General features: G+C 38.8%; 1 protein-coding gene across 3 annotated transcripts in view; it reads left to right on the top strand.

The window, feature by feature from the left end:
• LOC107734380 (cytoplasmic protein NCK1-like) overlaps window positions 1–16143 on the top strand; it is a 60550-nt gene extending 44407 nt beyond the window's left edge. The window contains exons 1-3 of one of the 3 annotated variants that reach the window (XM_016546322.1): window positions 5366–5470; window positions 14090–14808; window positions 14936–16143. In XM_016546322.1, coding sequence (XP_016401808.1) covers window positions 5437–5470; window positions 14090–14808; window positions 14936–15136 — 954 coding nt within the window. In that variant the 5' untranslated portion in view covers window positions 5366–5436 and the 3' untranslated portion in view covers window positions 15137–16143. Of the gene's footprint in view, window positions 1–5365; window positions 5471–5942; window positions 6328–14089; window positions 14809–14935 lie in introns of those variants that run through there. The other 2 variants (XM_016546323.1, XM_016546321.1) reach the window with 2 other exon arrangements.
• The last annotated feature ends 665 nt before the right edge of the window (window positions 16144–16808 follow it).

The raw sequence follows: 16808 nt of genomic DNA, 5'->3' as shown, positions 1-16808 counted from the left end.
CACCCGTTAACCTTGTAATTGCAAACAATTAGGCTACATTAATTTATGTAATTTATATTAAAATACTGGTAAATATAAACAGCTTATTTGTTCCCCTCACTCTACAACAAATATTTAAAATTTAATGGTATTCAGAACATAACAAGAATGAAAATTAAGTAGTTATAAAATTATATATTAAACTATAAAATAAAACACAAATTAGGCTATAGTGGCATTCATTATAAACAGCACACAAATGTCAAGCAAAACTGAAACGGCATTGGGCTCGAGCCTGTCTCATAGCACAAGAATCCAAATGTTTCCATTTTTGCCATATTTGTAAAGTAACATTTGTTTGCATAACTATTATGAGGCGCCTGTGCGATCAGATGGATTTAATCAAATAAAGATATAAAGAAATTTAATAAAATGCATTAAAAGTGTCACAAAAACGAGCATAGCCTGTACTTGTTGCACAGTGTTTTTTTCCCTTTTGTTAATCTGTTAATTATATTATAGCCTATTATATATTTTGTTATCCTATTTATTTTATTCCTTTTATAGACTTAATTTCTGTTTTTCTCCTTTCACAGTTAAGCGCAGCAGGTGCATGATGCGACGATTGAATCCTCGTGGTCTTGTTTACGCTGCTATTCACGCATATAAAGCTAAAGTCCTGTATAAAACCAAAAAAAAAAGACATTCTAATCTTACTGGTCAACGATCGAATAATGAGCTTCGTTTGACGGTCAGGAAAATAAAAATGAACAAAACGCTGTCATTCTAGAATTCTCCACCATATTTACTATGCTGCGCGCAAGTTCAGGTAACTCAAAAACTTGCGTACACGAGCTGAGACCAGACGTGAGATTTGATCGTAGCCACCGCTCACGTCCATATTGATAAATTCCAAGTTTTGCGTTGAAATGACCGTACGCCCAATTATCTGTTGTACGTTCGTTTCGTAAATGAGGCCCATTGTTTTTAAGCTTAAACCCTTTTTCGTCTTTGACCCACATACAAGTGTGTGTATTTAACCGTTCAAAGCCTATAAAGCGGCAAAAATAACTGTTCAATATTCCCGCGCTCTATGAGCACCGTCTTCACGTGAGCACATATAGAGAAATGAGTTCTCTTTCACTGCTGATTGTGTTTCAGCGGCTTAAAATCACTTGTTTTTAAACCGCAATGCTTAAAAGCGAGTGCAAGCGATACGTTTTCATGATCATGCAGCACAGCAGCGTCATGTGAGCACGTAACCGAGATAGAGACGACAGTTCAAAATCTCTACCGGTTAATCGTGTCTACCGTTATATCACCCACCCCTAATCTGAGGATACTTTTACTCAACAATGACTACTAAAAATAGAAATGTTTTTCCTTTGCGTTCTTTAAAAGTTTTGCATACAGATTAGGGCTGCTCAGTTATGGCAAAAATCATAATCACGGTTATTTTGGTCAATATTGTAATCACGATAATTTAACACGATTATTAGTGGGCCATATGACCAAAACTTTAGATTAGTTATTTATTTAAAGATAGCGATACAGTGTTTCCCACAGACTTGCACTCTATGTGAGGCGGCACTTCCCCTGGGGAAAATATACATGTATATAATGTAAATATAAAACCGCAGATGGGCTGACTGAAAGTGCAAATTCATTCTCTGCCAGCAGGAGGCGCTTTAAGAGCGGCAGAAACAGCGTTTTCCCTGGTAACGGCTGTAATTAAAGCAGCGCTGCGCTCATGAACGCTACTTTATCAGGCATTATAGGAAAGATGAAATGAAAATGACATCAAAACTTTTCTGAAGACAATCGGTTCTTTTCAAAAAAGATACATTTATATAAAAACACCCGTGCCGTGTTTTGATTTTTGAAATGTGCAGTGCTCATGTTTATTCAACGAAGTCAAAGCCTTTTGGAAAATCTATTTGTGGCGGGCCGCCACAAATAAACCAATGTATGAAAAACCCTGCGATATATATCAAATATATTTTTTGTAAATAAGGTCGCTATGACACTACATTTTAGATACGAGCAAAATTCTCAATACCACAGAAGAATACTAGGGTAACTCATATAAGTTAAAAAAAAGAAATAGAAAAAAGATACAAATGAAACAAACAGTGCTTTAAGTTTTTTTTTTTAATGCAAGTCTGCAATAATTAAACTTGATTTGTTTCTTATTAAAGCTACAAAAGTCCTTCAGTCAAGAGCAGTGAGTGATTTTTCTCTTTGTCTTTTGTTGATTAATATTAAGCACACAGTCAGCAGCAGGAATATTAGCCTGCTGTCACCTTAAGAGCCACGCGGCCAATTTACTGTTACACACACATTCATTCTCAACTGTATACGTTCAAGAGTTTGTGAATAATCACCAAGCGCCGCATTTTGAAACATTGTGTATTTGACCATTTAGGTGCGCACCTTAAGCTAAAAGTTGACTTTACGTGTCCGTGTTCTGTTCCATCTCTGAACACATGCTCAGAAACCTCCTGAGGAACAGCGCAAGTTCTCTTTCGCACTTTGAAAAACACGAATAAACTTAAATCATGCATGTCCCATTTTTGCGAAAGTCAGGTTACATGATTTTACTGATTTGCACATGAAGTTTGGACTTTTATGGAGGAGCAAAAGGGGCGGAATGGGGCACGATATCTCGATTATTGTATTTTCATAATCGTTGGAGGCCGAAAATGAAATCGAAAATGTATTTTGATTAATTCCACAGCTCCAGTTGACAACATTGTCAAAACTATCCCCATTCACACGGATCCACGAAAACGACTACAAACGCTGTATTATTCATGCCAGGCCAGCAGTTGGCGATGTCACTTTGTAAAGAAACTCTGCGTGACCAAATGGATTCCTATAGACTGAACATGTAATACGCACAAGCATGATGTAACCGTTTTCACAAATTTACGTTTTTATAGTTTACACGGAGACTATAACGTTTTTTAACGTTAATTTTGTGTAAATTAACGGCCAAAAGTTTTTAGTTGAAAACTGTCGTGTAAATGCCTCCTAAATTAGCTAATGCATGTGGTAAATTAGTTTGCCATACAGCCAATTAAATATATGTATGTATGTCTGTGTTTTTAACATTTTCTGTAAGCATCCTTTTAAAGCGACAGTTTCTGCTAGTAAATATTTGATGTGATATTTCCCTGGAACTGCAGGCACACGTCTGGAGACGCATGTTTGCTCTTTAATCTAATCTTCACATCGGTGTACTCTTAAAGCGTTTCTGTGGTGGTTAGCTGGAGGTGGGGTTTGTGCTATTGGTACACAGGAACAGGAACGGGTTCTTGTGTTTAGCCTGGAGCTGTACAATGAGAGTTGTGTGCGCGCTGATGGCTATCTCTCTATCGCTGTCTTTGCGGCTGTTTTGAAAATGGCTTGTTCAACTTCACACAGCCTCTGTTGTTGTGTTTTATGTTTATGTTTTTATGTTTATGTTTTTATGTTTTATGTTTTATGCCGAGTGCTGTACACAGATCTTCTGTCATATCGCTCCTCCTCGGACCCCATGAAGGACTCCTGGAATAGCTTGTTTTGAGTGACCCATTCAGTGCCGAATTACTGTAGAAATCCTAAAATATAGCTAACCAGTAAAATATGTTGTTTGAGTTTCTGAGCCGCAAGCAAATCCAAACGAAATTGCTAAATTAAGGACTTTTTGAACCAGTTTTTTCCATGTTCGGACAAACACACAGTCTTGTCTGAAATTAACACCATGGGTTTAGTCTGAAGTTGCTGGGTTGGACTGCCCAAACATACAAAGCAAATAACTACACTAGCTTCAGTAAATGTATATAATATATATCACCCATCACATTATAAAACCGAAGCTAAAATGATCAAATGAAACATTTGCTTTATCACACCCTATACAAGTTACTACAAGCAGCTAATCTTCCTCATTACATCATAATGGCTTATTTTCATATATTACTTAATGTTGATGTATAATTTAATTTAGGGCTGTGCAATTAATCGCATGTGATTGTCATTCGCATCTCGTCTGTAAAGCCGGTTCCGTGATTAGTAGTAAATCTCCATCACCTGCTTTCAGTTGGAGCGGCATTTACTAAACAGAGCCGTAGTTCACTGACAATTAGGCAATATCGCGTTCATAATCGCAGATGAATCGGATTCGATTATGAACGTGATATTGCCTAGCTTGTCAGTGAACTACGGCTCTGTGTATTAAATGCCGCTCCATCTGAAAGCAGGTGATGGCAATTTACTACCAATCACGGAACCGGCTTTACTGACAAGATGCGCATGACAATCGCATGCGACTAATTGCTCAGCCCTAATTTAATTGTTGAATTTTAAAATTAAACATGTATTGTTGTTGTTGTAAATGTAACATTCCTTAAAGGGATAGTTCACCCAAAATCAGTTACTCATCCTCATGTTGTTCCAAACCTGTATGACTGTTGAACACGAAAGAAGATATTTTGAGAAATGTACAGTCACATTTACCATTGCTCAGTAACTTTTGTTAGACAAAATCCATTTAAATGGTTCCCATTTAAAATCCAGTTATTTAAATGGGAATCACGCAGATTCGCAACGGGTTCAAGTTGGACACGTGGATTCCCCGAGCTGACCAACAGAAAGCTGGTTGGTTTGAAAGTGACTGTTTCATATTTTGTAGTGCCCAAGTAGTAACATCATCTGGACTCCTTATATAAGATAGAGAAATGACAAATAATCTTAATCATATTAGTGGTGTTGACTGCATTCATCACGCAGAACCTTCAGACTTGTATTTTTATTTTTTTTTGGAAGAAAATATGATCAAACAAAATAAGTTTATCAATAACTATAAAATTGTACACACTAGCTAGTCCCTATGGGGTGACCGTTTAATTTAGGCTAAATTTGCAACCCTTTTTAGTGTTTTTTTTTTTATTTATTACATAATTCAAAACATCTATTTAATGTAACATTGCAACACAATTTAACTTTATGGGGTTTTTTCCATATTAAAAGCTGATATCAGATTGTAATATAATTTTAATACACTGTTGTATTTTGTACATGAATATGGTAATCATCATGGTATTTTCATGGTACTTTAAAGAATACCACACTGATATCATGTCCGAACATGTTACATGTTCATGTTTTAGTATGAACAGACTGGGTGTTCATAGCTCTTTCTGTGTAAACTTGCTGCTGTCAATGAATATCAATCATTTGAGGCAGTCAGGTTTGCCTGCTAGTCGCCATAGACGCCATGAGTTCCCTATGTGTGTATGGGGGGCAGACTGCTCCTGCTGAAGGAGGGAGTGATTGCGATTGGTTCACACTGGTCACATGGTCAGGCAGCCCGATTTTGTGCAGGCAGTGAGCGGTTGACTCATGGGAGGGTGTTTCACATGGAATAGTTGCACAGCTGCAGAGGGAAGTGCGGAGTCGCTGGGATAGCCCAAAATGGATATGGCTAACCTCTTCAAACACTTCTTCCGTGAGTTTTGCAGCTTTTGTCTCCTCCTTATTATACCGCCAGTCTAGAAAGCTGACAATGCTGAAAGTTTTAGCTTAGATTGAGTTTTGCATCGAGACATTATTGGTTGTCGGATTAGGGAAGTTTGAAAGGCTTTTCCTTTCTGAGCTGAGTGGGAGTTTGTCAATAACCCCCACCACACACACACACACACACACACACACACAGTTTTTACTCCTTTTTACTATTAATCTGTCATTTGGACACACTTTACTTTTGCTTAATTTGTTTGGAAACCAAATTTGAGCGAACAGACAAGTTGGCTTGGAAAGTCTCCTTTTTTTCCTCTCGTTCTCGGTGTTAGTCGAGCAGCTGGGCGGGCAGTGCTCTGAAAAGCCTGTAATTGCACTTCACACGCACACACACACACGCACACTGCAATCAGCACAGTGTAAAGAACTTCCCTTCTTTGTGCACTTAAACTCTCCTGTTACACTCAACCGGAATTCTTTCCCAGCACAAGCCTCCTTTAATCAAGTTTGGTTTGAAGCCTACCGGTCCTTCTCGATCCGACGCACTGAGGTTTTTTCTGTAGTTTGGGTGTTGAGGGTCTGCTGTCGTGGGGGTTTCCTCGTGTCGGTGGGCCGATGTCAGCTCTCGGTGAAACACTGAAAGCATTGTGTCATCTGTACCGCTGAAGCTGTTTGATGAAGCCCGTATCTCTTCTGGGAGAGCCGCTGGTGGAATATATTATTGGTTTCTGCAGCCGCTGGACTGATGTGCCTCTTTCTGTAGCTGTGCAGTAAATTACCATTTAGTGTCTTGCCGAGGTGCTGAAGGACCGTAGGACGTGATGTGGTCGTGTCTGAAGTGTGTGGGTATGTAACTCTGCTTAAGAAATAAGGACTGTGCACCCAGAAATGTATCTGTATTTCAAAACCCATATGACCCATACCATATTATCACTAAAAGTATTTAAAAAATATATATCACTAAAAAGTTTGGGGTTGTACTTTTTTTTTATTTATGTTTTTGAAAGAATTCTGTTATGTTAACCAAGGCTGCATTTATTTGATAAATACAGTAATATTGTGAAATAGCTGTTTTATATTATTATTATTTATAATATTTTTATTTATTAATGCCACATTTTTAGCTTCATTTCTCCAGTCTTCACTGTCACAAGATCTTTCAGAAATCATTCTAATATATTAATATAGTAAGAAACATTTCTTATTATCAGTGTTGAAAACAGTTGTGCTGCTTCATATTTTTGTGTGAACCATACTTTTTTTTTTTTTACAGGATTCTTTGAATTAGAATTTACATTATAAATGTCTTTACTGTCACTTTTGATCAATTAAAAAAAATCATACTGTACATTGTGATACCTAAATCAATTTATAGCATTTTAAATGATTGATTTCAATTCAGTATTTAATTTCTAATTCATTTAGCTGTTTTATATTATTATTATTTATAATATTTTTATTTATTAATGCCACATTTTTAGCTTCATTTCTCCAGTCTTCACTGTCACAAGATCTTTCAGAAATCATTCTAATATATTAATATAGTAAGAAACATTTCTTATTATCAGTGTTGAAAACAGTTGTGCTGCTTCATATTTTTGTGTGAACCAACTTTTTTTTTTTTTTACAGGATTCTTTGAATTAGAATTTACATTATAAATGTCTTTACTGTCACCTTTGATCAATAAAAAAAAAATCATACTGTACATTGTGATACCTAAAGCAATTTATTACATTTTAAATGATTGATTTCAATTCAGTATTTAATTTCTAATTCATTCAGATTAATTAATATTGAATTTTATAATCGAGCATTTATCAGCCATAACGTGAAAATAATGATTGGTTTAGCAGTTTCAGCCAGATTAACATTGGTGCCTAGTTCAAACGTTAATAGTCTTCTCCCGCTATTGTGGCTCTTAATTCTCATTCGTCCATGCGCTTAGTCACATGACATGTGACCATCAACAATGTTTGGCATTGATGACATTAAACCTGATGTAAACCTAAATGTGCCATGTTTAAATATGTCAACACAAATGTTTCTTTAAGGAAATATCTCCTTTTGTGTTCTACAGAAGAAAGTGATACGAGTTTGAACGACAAAATGAGAATTTTAATTTTTGCCTAAACTGTCCCTTGATTCCATTACGTTAAACTCATCATTGAAACACGTCCCTCTTTCTCCCAGTTCATCCACTCCATCTCACCCTTTCTCTGTTTTCCTGTCGCTCAGCCTCCGCTGGTAGCGGAAGTGCTCTAATTTGAGACAGATTTCTCCTCAAGATCTTTGGAGCCCGAGGGAGGAAGTGAGGAAACCAGATTGATGATTCACTGCAGCGTCAGCCCATCCGTCTGTTTTTCTCCACTTCCCACTTCGCCACTTGTAAAGCTGATGGAAAACACCACGAGATAATGTGGCTTTGTGAGAGGACAAACGCACAAGCTTTAATTCAAATGCTAGCGTCCTCTCACACAAGATGAGTACAGGAAGTGCTGATGACTTTCTGGAGTGTTCCTGAGTAAAACACACAGCAGGCTGATGGTGCTGCATACGTGGATGGGCTGTGACCCCCGTTTGACTCTCGACCATAGACTGTATAAAAACATGGACGTAGTGTCCGTGACGTCACCCGTAGGTTTCCGAAGTGCGTTTTTGAAGCCTAAAGTAGTGCTGGGCGGTATGACCAAAAATTTATATCACGGTATTTTTCAAAATTATACCGGTTTCACGGTACATGACGGTATTTTTTTTTTCATGCATGACCGGGTGTTAACCATATTTTCTACTGATTTAGAGAGGAAATACTGCAGTATATTGACTTAGAATGCCCTATTTTCCACGCCCACCTAGCTCGACGGTGGTGACAGCAGCGGCAATCCACCTGTCTCTCAAGTGGCCACGCCCTTAATTATGCAGAATTTTAAGGCTTAATATAATTTAAACGGGTGAGTTATAAAAAAATTCACCCCCCTCACAGTTGTCATGAAGGGCACAATTAGCTATATAGACAAAAATAGTTTTTTGAACCAGGCTGTAAACATGTTTTTTTCTGCTGTAAAGTTGGGCATTTTAACATGGGGAGTCTATGGGATTGACTCCCTTTTGCAGCCAGCCTCTAGCGGCCAGTTGACGAATTACAGTTGAAGTCACTTCCGTGATGGCTTCACGAGAGAGAGCGGGAGGTTGCCGCTTGCTCTCGACGGACCTGCGCCAGCTAAACAAGCACAGATGTGCAACGGAGGCTATTTATTCCAGCATGTTGTCAGAGTACCTGCATCAGAAATGAGCGTCAGTGCTTATGAGGGTGAATCTCACGAAATGTTTCACCTCAAAATCAAAAGAAATAAATCTACTGTATTTTGTATAATTTGTGTATACTAAATTACAGTATTGAAAATCATATAAAATGTATATATAAATATTTTATGTCATGTTAAACCATTAGCAAATCTCACCATTAATATAAATAATACATTTAATATAAATACACAAATAAAAAAATACATTTTAGTTTTTAATTGAATTTAAAACTAAAATTTATTTAGACAGTAGTATAGAATTTGTTATCAGCTATTTTTGTGTTAAAAATGTCATTAATAAAAAAAATAACTGACTAAAATAGTCTTTAAATATTTTTATTACTTTCACCCATTAATTTCACCCATTATTGCGGAATGTGTCTTTGCATTATCTAGGTTTTTTAAGCTGTTGTTGAGCATTTGGTGTTTCATTTAGGGAAGTTAAAATGATTTTCGAGGTCTGTTCCTTGCAGATAGTTTTTCATTTATTTGTGCATCGAGCGAGCATGTGATGTGCACACATTCTTGAGCAGTTGAAGACGGCTCTGTGGTTTACAGTCACTGTCACTGGAGGCCTTTTGATGTCTAGTCTTTTTGAGTTGAACGAATGTCTTGTTTTCCGCTTGACTTTGAGCCCAGCTTTTTACGTTAGAAGTGCAAGTGATTTTTCTTTCCTGTTTTCAGAGTTTTGCTTGCATCTCCTTCATTCATGCACTTGAGTACATTTTGCATAATCTCAAAAAATTCAGATGACTAACAATATCTTTGCGTTTTCTCGTTCTTGTATGATTTTTGTAGGCAACTATATGCCAGCTGTCATGTGGACATGTACCATACTATGACAAATATTCTTCAAAGTACCATTAAGCATCTTGTAAACACCATGGTGTACGAATACTGTCATCAATCAGTACCATGGTATATATTTAAATATTTACCATCAGAAACAATACATTTTCCATGGTACTACCAAGACTTAGGTTATGTTTGTTTTCCACACTTTTCATTTATTTATTTTGTCATGTCATTTATTTACCTAGCATAAAATCCACCTTTTCATAGCTGTATGTTGTTTTTAAATGGAGTAGAGCCTTTTATTGGAGAACAATAGGATGAACTCACCATAGGAAACAACTAATCTGAGTTAGCTCGTGTTGCACTCACAGGAAAGACTTAAAAATGGAAGGGAAGTGGATGTAGTCTGTTGGGCGGGAGGAATTGAAGCTTTAGATCAGGGCTGTCCAAACTCGGTCCTGGAGGGCCGGTGTCCTGCAGAGTTTAGCTCCAACTTGCCTCAACACACCTGACTGGAAGTTTCTATGCCTAGTAAGAGCTTGATTAGCTGCTTCAGGTGTGTTTAATTAGGGTTGGAGCTAAACTCTGCAGGACACCAGCCCTCCAGGACCGAGTTTGGACAGCCCTGCTTTAGATGAATCAAACTCTGTTGGGTTTTACAAGTTGTAATGGTTACCAGTTAGTTGTAAATGACAGTTTTTGGTCAAAATTGATTTAAAAGTTAACTAATATTGGAGTGGATAATAAAAACAGACACTGATATATGGCCATGCAAAAGCGTGCAGCTTCCTTCTTGAGCGTCCATCGTAGGAATCCAGGAAAATTCCTAATTTTGTATTCAGGAAATACACCATGGCTCTATACAATGTGTTTTGTTCTATCAGCAGCACAATCCATGAACTCATAGAGACTTGGAGTGGGACAAAACCTCCTAGCATTATAGTGGCGAGTTTTTTGACAAGCGTCATTAACATTTTCTTCAAGAAATGTACAGATCTATTTTTAAAAAGCACAATTCCAAGTGTTAAAAAAGCATATACTTAAGTGGGATACACCCGCCATGTGTGATCCAACCTGTTTGCGAAATTGTGTGTTTGTGTTGATGTGGTCAGTTACTGTCTGAGAGTGTTAGTTAAGAGAATTGAAAATAAACTTGCGTAAACTGTCCATGTCAGCTCTCTAGAGACCATGTAGACTGACTGATCCAATGACTGAGTGGGTGGATTACCTTCCCTGTCTCGTGAAACAACATCAGTTGCATCACACTCAAGAAAACCACCACCACTGGTCTGAACATTCACACAGCCAAGATCAGTTGCCTGTTTTAACAAGTGACAACTTGAAATTTGCCTTCATAATCCTTATATATTTTAACCTGCACTTAAGTCCAGATTTGCATTTATTCACACTACTTCATTCAAATTTCTTTATTTTCTTTAATGAATTAGATCACTCACAAGTGAACATTTTGTCTTTTACTCACCATTATGTCTTGCCAAACCTATATGACTTTCTTCTGGATAATTATTCTGGTCACTCTTTTCGATACAGTTACACACTGAAGCTTTCAAGTTTCAAAAAGGACACAAAAGCACTATAAAAATATCATAAAATCTACTTTTTCATTATATTCCAGGTCTTATGAAGCCATACGATAGGTTTGCGTGATGATGACTCAAATATTAGATGCCGTTTTTGTTGTTGAAAAAGTAGCAATGTGCACATTTTTTTTTTCATTTGGATATTTTTAGTGAATCGATCAAGCTGTTCACAAAACCTTTTTGAATGATTCTGTCATGAATCGTATTGATCTGGTTCTCATCAACTCGCTGACCTAATGATATGGTCATGACAGCTCGTAGGAAAGGAATGATATGAGGGTGAATAAATTGTAACAGAATTTTCATTTTGGGGTGAATTATCCCTTTAAGAAAAGTATTTTGAATTTGTAGAAGAGTCGAAGTCATGCTGTCAGAAGATTCACACAGCCGTGGTTACATGCACCAACACGTCCACGCATGAGGCACTAAATGCTCCAGTTAGTATCGCTCGTACACTTGACATTCACGTCCTGCTCACGTTGATCATGCAAATGTCAATCCCCCTTAATTGGACATAGCTTAGAGGCCAGAGGCAAATATATCTTGTTTTTGGATTTCATATATTTGTCATGCAAATCAGGCAGTAGAGGTATCTGCAAGCACAGAGTAAACTCTTCTGGCCTTGAGCTTTGATAAGCATCTTGCTCAAAGCAGAAAGGGCCGTTGGAAAAGCTTTGTTGTCACTCTGTTACCCTTTAACCCCTGAGTAAGCATAAAGTAAATATGGCGATTTCCTTTCAGATTAGGTAAGAGAGGTTCCAAGGTTTCACCTGCTTCTCGGTTGTCAAGTTTTGTTAAATCACATCTGGTAAGTATTATTCTTGAGCAATGCCTACAGGTATATGCATTTAAAATATAAATATAAAGGCTGAGTTTGCCTACTTCCCAGATAGCTGTTTGGACAGATCCATGTTGAAAACAGGGTAAACCAGCCTAAGGTGGTTTGGTGGACTTCTTTTTCCCCCTGGTGAGAATGGTCTAATCTGATGGTTTTAGAGGGGGTTGGTTTACCTTGAACAAACCATCTTAGACCAGCAAACAACCTTGGGCTAGTTTAGGTTGTTTTTCAGCAGATATACTATGGTAATACCATAGTAGTGCCATGCATTTTGTATTATATAAATGACCATGGTATTACAGTTTAATACCATCATTTTGTTGCTGCATTACATTTTTGTAAGGTATGTAAAGAGAAAGAGTGTTTATCTGTCCTTGGGCCTTTGGATTGGGCCGGTACAAACTTCACTGCCAAGTGGACATTCCTGCACGGTAACACTATTTCACAAAGCTTTGCCAAACCCGCCAGCATAGTCAAAAGGCCTCGGGGTCAGATATTCTCCATTAATCCTCCAGAACGGCCCACTTGGCTTGACCTAATGTGGTCAGACAAGCCGGAATCCGTGACAGTATCCATGGACCTAACCCAACACTCCCTCGCTCATTCCCTCCCCATGGAGGAGGACGAAGGGTGTGGTGATCATTCCAGTGTCTCTTTGCAGTTAATTGTACTTTTCTCTGAATAACAGAACTAGACCACACAGCTGTGCGAGACAGGTGGCAAATTAAATAACTTTTCTTAGGATAAACTTGCACCCTTGTATCATGGTGGCTATATGTTTTGCATCGTCACAAAGCAAGCATTTCTTTTTGTTTGCATAATTGTGCTGTTGCTCTTACATGCTTGTTCTCATGGCAATAATTGAATCATCTCCATGATCAAGGAGGAAGGCAAAGATACACAGCTTGTCATATGATCTATGAGTGGTAAAAAGTGGTGAGAACATGATTAGTGGTTGTAATTGGGTGGTTTTGAAACTGGACCAGTGCCCGTGTTTACTAAGAGAGGACACATTGCTCAAGCAGGCGGGAGCTGATAGCTACTGTGTACCCCTGTCAGTATGAAAACACAAGCCTGACTGCACTGTAACATGTGTTTGGACAAGTTCTCCTTTAACTCATGCCCTGCCTGTTGGTGCCTGTATCAAAATACAATGCTCTTTGGTTTCACAGATAATTTCAACAAGAATGGAATGAGTGCAGGGGGCGGGGTAATGAAATTAACCCCTGAAGAGACTCTCAACACATTTTTCATTTCTGATCAAGGCTTTCCATTGACGGATGCCTTTAATTAAATGTGCTATTTTGAAGTTGAATGTCATGAAGCTATTGCATTAACTTTTTTCAGTATAAAATAGAACTGAAACAAAACCTAGTCTGTTTGCCTTCCTAGGCGGCATTTGAAGGTGTCAGGAATATGCTTCTGAGTGAGTGAGTGAAGTGGCGTGTGGCCAAGTATAGTGCCCCATACTCAGAATTCGTGCTCTACATTTAACCCATCCAACTGCACACACACAGTAGTGAACACACAAACACACACCATGAACAAACACCCGGAGTAGTGGGCAGCCATTTTTGCTGCAGCGCTCTGGGAGCAATTGGGGGTTTGGTACCTTACTCAAGGGTTATTGAAGGTGGAAGAGAGTGCTGTTCATTCTTTCCCATCACCTACAATTCCTGCCAGTACTGAGACTCGAACCTGCGACCTTTGGGTTACAAGTCTGACTCTCTAACCATTAGACCACTGCCCCCATGAAACGAAGTCTCAAAATTATGTTGCCTTGTACCTTGTATCAGCCACGTTCTAAAGCAGTATTTTACATATTCTGCATGTAAAAGGCAAACCTACAATGCAGCAACAAGCTCTGAAAAGGTGATTTGTTAACAAATAAGGTGGACTTGAAACATTGCAGTCCCACTCATTCGTTTCAATGAAGTTGACCTCTGCTCAACTTTTTTTGCATTGCCAATTTTCTTGGGCATCCACACTGACTGCAATATTCATCTGCAATGCCACAAGTAGTTGTGTATTTGGGTAATCCTTAATGGCTTTTCTTTCTGTATGTATGCAGGGATCGGCAAGGTGAAACGGAAAACAGGCATGCGTGAAACCGCCTCCAACGCCGACTCTGACTTGTGCCCGGACAATGGTGAACGTCTGTACGACCTAAACCTTCCTGCACTTGTCAAATTCAGCTACACGGCTGAGCGGGAAGATGAGTTGTCGTTGGTTAAGGGCACAAGGGTCATCGTCATGGAGAAGTGCAGTGATGGCTGGTGGAGGGGGAGCTACAACGGCCATTCGGGATGGTTCCCATCCAACTACGTGACGGAGGATGCAGATGGATCGGCGAGCAACGACTCTGCCGGCTTGTCGGAGAAATTGGCTGCTGTTGTTCATAGTGCGAATGGCAACCGGGTGCTGCACACAGTACAGGCACTCTACCCGTTCAGCTCGGGCAACGATGAAGAGCTGAACTTTGAGAAGGGGGAGGTTATGGATGTTGTGGAGAAGCCAGAAAACGACCCAGAGTGGTGGAAGTGTCGCAAAGCCGATGGGCAGATGGGACTTGTGCCGAAGAACTACGTCACTGTTCTGCAGGAGTCGCACAACTCAGCCAGCATGGCCGGGCCGCCCACACCTGACTGTGACTACATTGAGCCTTCATCCAGCGGACGTTTCGCTGGCAAGCAGTGGTACTATGGGAAGGTGACGCGCCATCAGGCAGAGGTGGCACTCAATCAGAGGGGCACAGAGGGAGACTTTCTTATCCGGGATAGTGAGTCCTCCGTAAGTAGACAGAAATGTTCCTTCTTATATTCTGATAAATATGCTGTTTATACTGAGATTCCTGCTTTCAATAATTGGTCTAAATTGACCATTTTTGTCCCTTTCTCCCTATTTTTTTGTGTTCTAGCCCAATGACTTTTCAATATCGCTGAAAGCTCAGTCCAAAAACAAGCATTTCAAAGTCCAACTGAAGGACAACTTGTACTGCATCGGACAACGCAAGTTTAACTCAATGGAGGAGTTGGTGGAACACTACAAAAAGGCGCCCATCTTCACCAGCGAACAGGGCGACAAACTCTACCTGGTCAAGGCTCTGGCTGCCTCCTGATCCAAGTAGAAAGAATATCCAGTTAACAATGACTACACTTCCAGACAGACTGGGAATATCAAGCATTCCAAGAAAGGGAGGTACAGAGAGAGATGGACAATGGACTCCCGTTCATTCGCTCAGAAACTTGCTTGAATTTCATTGAGGGACATGCCCAATGTATCAAAATACAAAAATGTTTAGACCATAGGTGATGCAGTGTATTTTGATGTCAACATGTATTAGAATTACAACCTAGGTCTTCTTTTGTTAATATATATTCTTTTCATTGATTTCCAAAATGTATTTTTCATTTGTTCTTTAACTTCCCTGCCAATTTTTTAACTGTCAATTCAAGTTTCTGCTATTGAAGTCCTGACTGCAGAAGAACTTTTCTCAACATTTTTCAGAGGTCTCACATACTGTCGTTTACTGCCTGCAATGCCTGAACCACTCAGAACTGTTGAAATTGACGTAATCTGCTATATTTATTAGGAATCAATATTTCTGCAAAATGCTCCAACAATAAAAGTGAGTGACCAAAACCAATATTCAGAATTAGGCACAATCATTTTGGGATTAATCTTGAACTATATTCTTGCAACTGCATGTTTCCAACATTAAATCAAGCATGAGGTCTCATTAAGGATGACATCTGTATTTATGAGGGGTAAAGTTTCTGAAGTTCTGCTTCCCTGACAATCAAGGTGCTTATTATTGTGGTTTGTCAGCTAGCTTTGACAATAGAGTCCTAAATTTATTCAGACATCTTGGAACTGTCAGAATCCATGTCATGCCATAAATATGATGTCTCCTCTTTGTCAAAGGTCTTAGCGGTGATTAATGTCTTCTACTAGACATTTATTTGAATTTGGGAGTTTGTGCAAGATTTGCAGATCTTCATTGAGCATGAATTGCAATGCCATGACTGAAGATTAAAGAAAATTAAACCAAATTTGTGTACACAATAGGTCTTTTATGATTCAGTGTTTTACTAATAAAAACAGTCTTTCATGATCAAGGCTGCAATCGCATTACAATTGATGTAATCGGTATGTTTTTTGTTATCGATGGTGGTGGTGGATTGGTTTAAAGTTTCATCAGGTGTTTGTCTTTGCTTTGCTTGGCACTCATTTGGTTGCACACTTTCTCAAATGAGCATATGTATTGTAGTGTAGAGGATGAATGAAAGTGTGTCAGCATGAAGGCAGCATTGTGAGCTCAGGTTTCAAGGAAGGATCCACTTCGCTTGGCGATCAAGATCCACAGTGCTGCTTCCTTTTAGTTTTCAACAGTTTATGATAAACGGAGAGAGATGTTCCGTTGAGGATCAGATGTTTATATGCAAAACTTCATAGATAAGTATGTTTGCTGAACCAGGCAATGGGAAAGACACTTCCCTGGACACGTCTCTGTTTCAAGTTGGAAAAACATGTAAGTTTCTTTTCTGAAGACTTATGAGTAGGGTGATTATCTGGGCTCTTCTCCAGGGGACCATCACTATGACCATAATTACTTGTCCAGCTGTTCGGAGCTGGACTGGGGCGAGAGTTGAGGAATGAGGATTTTTTTTTGGGTAGTGTGGGGGCGGGTGTTTTCATCGGGTTCAGCGCTACTTGTGCGTCTTTTCTGGTGTCTTTCTACTGAAATAAACATTTAGTGCAGCAGCAGCGAGCATGTGAGGAAAATATGA

This window comes from Sinocyclocheilus rhinocerous, unplaced genomic scaffold (genome assembly GCF_001515625.1).
Source record: "Sinocyclocheilus rhinocerous isolate Xijiao unplaced genomic scaffold, SAMN03320098_v1.1 scaffold940, whole genome shotgun sequence".
NCBI classification, from domain to species: Eukaryota; Metazoa; Chordata; class Actinopteri; order Cypriniformes; family Cyprinidae; genus Sinocyclocheilus; species Sinocyclocheilus rhinocerous.
Note: the sequence above shows the minus strand (reverse complement) of the source record. Positions and strands in the feature narration are given on the sequence as shown.